General features: G+C 43.5%; 1 protein-coding gene across 2 annotated transcripts; it reads right to left on the bottom strand.

The window, feature by feature from the left end:
• Positions 1-1,046: 1,046 nt before the first annotated feature.
• LOC309547367 (uncharacterized protein C11orf87 homolog) lies at positions 1,047-4,239 on the bottom strand. Of its 2 annotated transcripts, none has more exons than XM_082247211.1 (3): positions 3,915-4,239; positions 1,574-3,209; positions 1,047-1,523 (listed from the first exon to the last, which is right to left on the bottom strand). In XM_082247211.1, the coding sequence occupies exon 2, from the start codon at positions 3,106-3,108 to the stop codon at positions 2,650-2,652; it is 459 nt and encodes a 152-aa protein (XP_082103337.1). In that variant the 5' UTR covers positions 3,109-3,209; positions 3,915-4,239; the 3' UTR covers positions 1,047-1,523; positions 1,574-2,649. The 2 variants fall into 2 exon arrangements, with proteins under 2 accessions (XP_082103337.1, XP_082103338.1); XM_082247212.1 differs by having other exon boundaries at positions 1,047-1,446; positions 1,759-3,209.
• Positions 4,240-7,409: the final 3,170 nt, after the last annotated feature.

The raw sequence follows: 7,409 nt of genomic DNA, 5'->3' as shown, positions 1-7,409 counted from the left end.
TGCCCCATCAATGCTGTGAGTGGGAGAAATTATGCCCCATCAATACAGTCGGTTGGAGGAACAGTGCCCCATTGATGCTGTCAGTTGGGGGAATCATGCCCCTAGGGTCAGAAAAGCAGGCCAAGGGCCACATCTAGCCCCTGGGCCACAGTTTGGAGACCACTGTTTCAACAAATTAAATGCCATCCATTTAAGGTTTTGACCGAATTCGCTTATCAGAGATGTTATGATATATTGTGCTGTTACCAGCCCCAGTGAAATGAAGATTTACCTATTCTTGCACCCTGACTGAGCTCACCGAATAGGCAATATTTTAATAAATTGTAATGACTGGCACTCTGAAATGAGTCAAACACAAAACTGGCAAGGAAAGTGAGTACAGGATATTTGAAGTCTAAATAGGTGGGTCATTATCTCAATTGTACACCACTACCAGATGCCAGATGTCCATGTGACAAATGCATTACATAGGGTGAACCATATTAAGCAAAGTGCAGAAACACTCAGCAACAAATCAGAAATGATTGTTTCTTGGTTTTCACAAGTCTAAACTATTTGCACATTATCATTTCATATCTCCCTACTCTATCACATAAGGAAGAAACAAACACTTCCCATTAATGTGCTGTAATCTGTAACATACGAACTGAAATAAAATACTGTACTGTATTGCAAAGTCAGACCCTAGGGTTACATATTTGCATCCTAAACACAAACTGTGCACACACTCAAATAATCCTTTGCCAAGCACTCCTGGCAGACATACAAAGGGAATAACTAAGACTGGAACAGCTGTGCATCGCACCAATCAGCTATCAGCTTTCATTTTTAAAGCTTAACTGAACAAGATGAAGCTAGAAGCTGATCTGTTGTCATGCACAGCTGCTCCAGATTCTGGCAATTCCAGTCTAAGTAAATTCTCCCACTGTATACCGTGTACAACCATCCTGCAATGTACCCAACATCAAGGACAAAGAGGTAGCCAATGAACCTTCCCCTTTTTTTATCATGTCATTATAAAATCATGAAACATCAAGATGCCAGCATAAGCTTAATATATAAAATTTATTCCTGTAACAATAGAAGCTAATCCATGCCACTGAATTGAGTTTGCTTGGTTCGCCCACCCCCCTCAGCAGCAGTAAAACAAAAGCATACAATAAAGAGTGCATAGTACAGAGCTATGTTCGCCTCAGTATCAATAGGAGGTAAATAAGGGCACATGTTTTTCAACATAACAAAGAAAATCAATATCGATATTTGGGATTAGTCACTGCATAACTGCACTTCAGGACTGCACTTGCACATCACCTAATATTTTTCTTTGTACAAAAAAAAAACTGTAATATCTCCGTGTACAACAAGTACAGGTCATAGACAGGAGGTAAGCAAACAGGACATTTGTTCAATGAAGGCAAACGAGAAGAAAGAGAGAGAACTTACTAGCTGAAGCGATACTAGACTGTGCTGCTGGGCTTCAGCACCACACACAGTGGACAGCTCCCCACTAGCCACAAGGAGTACTAGGCTGGGCTTCAGCACCACACACAGTGGACAGAACCCCACTAACCACAAGGAGTACTAGGCTGGGCTTCAGCACCACACACAGTGGACAGAACCCCACTAACCACAAGGAATACTAGGCTGTGTGGCTGGGCTTCAGCACCACAACCGTGGACAGCTCCCTACGAACCACAAGGATTACTAGGCTGTGCGGCTGGGGTTCAGCACCACAACCGTGGACAGCTCCCTACGAACCACAAGGAATACTAGGCTGTGCGGCTGGGCTTCAGCACCACACACAGTGGACAGCTCCCCACTAACCACAAGGATTACTAGGCTGTGCGGCTGGGCTTCAGCACCACAAACAGTGGACAGCTCCCCACTAACCACAAGGATTACTAGGCTGTGCGGCTGGGCTTCAGCACCACACACAGTGGACAGCTCTCCACTAACCACAAGGATTACTAGGCTGTGCGGCTGAGCTTCAGCACCACAAACAGTGGACAGCTCCCCACTAACCACAAGGATTACTAGGCTGTGCGGCTGGGCTTCAGCACCACACACAGTGGACAGTTCCCCACTAACAGCAAGGGACTGGATAGCTGGAGTAGTAGCAAGGTGCAGCGCTGGGATTACCTACCAATACTTGATTTAAGCTCCACAAGGCAAAAGTTATATTAGAAAATAAGAAATAAATTAGACATTATTTGCTTTCTATAGGTTATTGTGTTCTGAGTTATTTTGTTCTCTCCATTTTTAATGCCTCCACAATGCATTTAAAAGACTAGGACTCCCCAAGCATTTGCTGTCTTCTTTTGTGTCCAGTTTGTGTGTGGATTGATAGAATGACATAGAATATCATATAGCTCATACAGAGAGATACCGGTATCCTGGTGACTCTTATATACAGCAGGATGGGATTCCTTAAGCAAGATGGTATTTTGTTCTCATTGTGTGCCTTTCGTCTCCAGAAAAAAAAAAAAAAAAAAGACTAACCCCATTTTTTGTCATCTTGTATGGTAACGCAATATGGATTTGGAATCATGCGCTTTGTATCGATATTATTATTATTATTATTTTTTTTTTAGTTTTCCGGGACGGTGTCAGCAAATATGTACAACACAGTGCCTCTTAGTGCCGTCAAGATCATGACAAGACCACGGATTGCAGCAAGTCCTCCTTAGCATTGTCCAAAATTGAAGCTTCTCTTTGAGGCTGCTCGGTCATCCTGGCATACGGATTGAAGGGGCTCTGGTCTCTTCTCTGGATTTCAGGGGAGTCGTGGCCACCAGGGTCTTGAGCCTTACTTGGCTGTCTGTTGCCCCTTTCTGCCTTGGGGCTGCAGTGATCCCTCTCGTATTCCTCCTGGGCTTTCTCTATTTTACGTTTCTTCATCTTGCTCTTGTGCAGGTGGAAGGTGCTGAGGGACAGGACCACCAGGCAGAAGATCACAGTGGCCAGGACGATCAGGACAAGAGTGGAGGAGAAGGACTGGAACAAAGGCTCCACTTCGGTCACACAGCTGGTGGTGTTGGAGGAAGAGGTCCTGTTCAGCAAGCAAGGGGGCATGGAGAGCCTCAGCTGCTTGGAAATCCTGGCACTCATTGGGAAGGCTTGGGGAAGAAGGCACACCGCGCCTCCCTCTTATCGGTACAAATGTGGTGACACTGCTAGGGCTGAAAAAGGAAGTCCTCATAGACATCAACCTGCAAAACAAAGATAAGGATTACTACTGAGAATCCAGCTGCAATATATGTGTGCATGTGGGCTGGATCTAGGATCCAACTGATACATTATTGTGTATTTAACACCGGCAATTGTAATCAAATGATACATTATTGTATCTTTAACACCGGCAATTGTAATTAAACGATACATTGTATCTTTAACACCGGCAATTGTAACGAATTGATACACTGTATCTTTAACACCGGCAATTGTAACTAAATTATACATTGGTATATCCTCAACACCGACAATTGTAACCAACTGATACATTGCTGCATCTTAATCCTTAACACACTATTGTAATCAGCCGAATTAAACCTTTCATTATGGGACATTATATGCACCAATGTGCTTTCGGAAGCCTTGATTTGGATGTCAAGTAAGTGGCTTTACCTTTATTCTAGGTCCCCCAGCCCTCCATTCACTACGGTGACACATCAGTGCAAACTTGGGACAATAGGAAATCCTGCACGGACTGCAGTGACTTCTGATGCAGGCATATATAAGTGTCACCCTTCTCCTTTCTTACCTGATCTGCACCTATAGCTCTCGCATTAACCATGGCGTGCTTGGCACCATGCATACCTGTATGGAAGGTGTGTGATAAGCTTCAAAAGGGGGGTGTGTGCTGTGGGCGGAGGGGGGCGCTCACTGCGATGATTTTTCCCATTGCAGGCACTTACCTGTAGGTAGGTTGGCTGCTGCGGCTGTTGCTGCTGCTGGATTCCCCGCCGCTGGCTTGCTCCTGGCTGCAGAAGGCACTGAATGAGCGGACGGGCAGCTGGGGAGGCAGCAGCCTATTGCCAGTCTGCGCTGTGCTGACGTCATCCTGCCACTGTCTTGGGTTTCTGCTCACTGAGCTGCCGGTCCCTCCAGCCGGCGCCCGCAGCAAGATGTGCCTCCCCATTAGTGCTCTGCCAGTGGGCGAGGACCCCCCTGCACCCCCGGCACGGGCAACACCCTTTAAGGGTGAGCAGAGGACTTCAGAGCAGAGCATTGCTGACAGGCGGCAGTGCGACCCTTCTGTGGTGGAAAAGATTTACAAGGAGCTTTGTGGTAGAACCCTGCAGCCTTCCTCTGCAGTACTGAGCTATATTCAGATTGCATTAAAATTCCTACTGAAGCTGCGAATCAATGAGTTTCTCTGTCCTGGATGCCTGTGCTCATAAATTGCTGAGATTGGCACTACTGTTCTAGCTCACCGATTAGTCCTAACATTATCCAGGAGAGTAAAAAAGTTATAAAGTATTTTATCTTATCGTGATCCATTTACCATTCAATAGGATAGTTCAAAGAGCAGCAAGAATATTGTAAGTCACTATCATATAGAGGAATTCTGGTCCCCTGAAATTCATGGACTTTGTTTTAGAGCCCCCAAATAGAAGAATTCTGGTCCCCTGAAAACCATGGACTTTGTTTTAGAGTCCCCAAATAGAGGAGTTCTGGTCCCTTGAAAACCGTGGACTTTGTTTTAGAGCCCCCAAATAGAGGAATTCTGGTCCCTTGAAAATGATGGACTTTGTTTTAGAGCCCCCAAATAGAAGAATTCTGGTCCCCTTAAAATCATGGACTTTGTTTTAGAGTCCCCAAATAGAGGAGTTCTGGTCCCCTGAAAATGACAGAGTTTGATTTAGAGCCCTCAAATAGAGGAATTCTGGTCCCCTGAAAACAGTGGACTTTGTTTTAGAGTCTCCAAATAGAGGAGTTCTGGTCCCCTGAAAACCGTGGACTTTGTTTTAGAGCCCCCAAATAGAGGAGTTCTGGTCCCCTGAAAACCATGGACTTTGTTTTAGAGTCCCGAAATAGAGGAATTCTGTTCCCCTGAAAACCATGGACTTTGTTTAAAAGCCCCCAAATAGAGGAATTATGTTCCCCTGAAAACCATGGACTTTGTTTTAGAGTGCCCAAATAGAGGAATTCTGTTCCCCTGAAAACCATGAACTTTGTTTTAGAGACCCCAAATAGAGGAATTCTGGTCCCCTGAAAACCATGAACTTTGTTTTAGAGACACCAAATAGAGGAATTCTGGTCCCCTTAAAACCATGGACTTTGTTTTAGAGCTCCCAAACAGAGGAAATCTGGTCCCCTGAAAACAATGGACTTTGTTTTAGAGCCCCCAAATAGAGGAATTCTGGTCCCCTGAAAACGATGGACTTTGTTTTAGAGCCCCCAAATAGAGGAATTCTGGTCCCCTGAAAACGATAGGCTTTGTTTTAGAGCCCCCAAATAGAGGAATTCTGGTCCCCTAAAAAACCATGAACTTTGTTTTAGAGTCCCCAAATAGAGGAGTTCTGGTCCCCTGAAAACAATTGACTGAGTCATTTATGCCATTGTGTGGTGGTAACTCATGTTACACAAGTTGGGATAATGCAATAAAGTGTAATTTCTTTTGTCACACACCCCAATGCATCTTGCTAACAGGTCTGTGCTTCAGTGCACTGCGCTGCGCTCAGAAAATGTTGCATGCCCCCCCTTTTTTTTTTTTCACCCACACCTAAAAGCTGGAGACTCAAGTACCAAGGCTAAATGCTGAGTGAGCATGAGGTGGTGTAACCAAGCTGTAGGAAAACAATACAGGACATACAGAGTGTCATAAACATGCATACAAACACTAATTAACCTTACCTAGCAAATGAACATTGCTAATTACATGTATGCAGTAAGGACAAAGGGTGTCTCCTGATTATATTCCCTCTTGCAGGGTCTTTCTTGGTCTTGTGGAGTCTTTTCTGGCAGAAAACGTTTATGGTCTTTTAGAGTCCCCCTTTCAGCGTATGCTGCTGGTCTTTTATTTAGAAAGTCTGCGTAGCCATTCCCACATGGGAGTATCTCTTTCTACCTCTTTCTTTCTACATAAGTTTCTATGAGAGAAGCATTTTCTAAATTCAAACTCTAGATGGCACTGTAGTATCATACATACCATGGGTCAAATATGTCAAAAGGTCAATCTATTGTTACGGACTTGAAAAAATGAAACATACATACTCACCTTAAGAATGCAGCTGTCCCCCGGCTCTAAGCCCAAGAACTAAGTAATCACATAACCATTGATCACTCAGTTCTAAGTCTTCCTGGAGAAGAAAGTCTGTCATTGTCACTCTGTCACTCATCGTTTACTGGAGCACCAGGCTGAGGAGGGGGAAGGAGCAGCTTGCTCTGACTTTCAGTGGCAAGCTAAAAGGATAAATGAGCTGATGATCAGGTATCCAGGTGGATCCCGACAATATGGTCTGTATCCTTCTTGAGCCTGAAGCCACTCTGTAATATCAGCAGACATTGAGCTTTACCTGCTGTTGGCTGATTCTGGGTCACAGAAGAGCAAAATGAAGTGCCCGGCTTTGACCCACAAGATAATTGGGGCAATACTCCTTATTGTCATAGCTTTGGGTCCAATGTTTAAAAAATCCTCTAAAACAATGGCATCAGCTAAACATATGTGCATTGTCCAAATTCCCCATAGTACCTATCTCCCCATTGTATTAAAAGACAGTAAAACTAGTCATGTGCAAACATTGTTCCAATGGCATTTTTTTTTTAGAAAAAATGGATAGTGTTTATTACTAAAATCAAGTCTGAAAAATCCCAGAATTGATAACACATATATACTTCTGGCTGTATCACACCAAACACTACATAAACACTACTGAAACTGATTTAGGTAAGTAACAAAGCTGATGGTCACCTAGTAATGATCACAGAATCTGACTGACACCTGTGGTAAGGAGTAGTAAGTGTGATAAGTTGCATCATTTATAGAACATTTAGGTATCTTGTTATGCCGAAGCATTTTCCCCAAACTCATGCATTCTCACACACTGAGCTGTGCAAGACCTAAAATATCTTATAGGAAATGTAGTACCGGGTGTGCGTGCGAAGAAGAGGAATGTAGTTGTCATGACTTATAAGTAAATTTGTTAAGCTATTTCTAAAAAGGATTTTAATATACTAAAAACTGAGCTTTAAACAATCCTTAAGTATAGAAATTGTATTGTAACTGTACCAACTCCCTTTTTCTTAAAAGCACTACCCAAACTGTTGGAGCTTTATAAATCCTGTATAATATTAACAGTCAGAGGCAGGAAGTATTTAGGGTAATATTTGATAATAATAATTCTAGTTCCACTTGAAACCATGTAAATAAAAAAGCACCCATGGTTTGTCCCAGAACTCTGAACTGA

The sequence above is a fragment of the Pelophylax lessonae genome (genome assembly GCF_965119305.1).
Source record: "Pelophylax lessonae genome assembly, chromosome: 2".
Lineage (NCBI taxonomy): Eukaryota > Metazoa > Chordata > Amphibia > Anura > Ranidae > Pelophylax > Pelophylax lessonae.
Note: the sequence above shows the minus strand (reverse complement) of the source record. Positions and strands in the feature narration are given on the sequence as shown.

Coding starts and splice junctions, on each gene's coding strand:
- LOC309547367 (XM_082247211.1), bottom strand. CDS start 3,108: ATGAGTGCCAGGATTTCCAAGCAGCTGAGGCTCTCCATGCCCCCTTGC.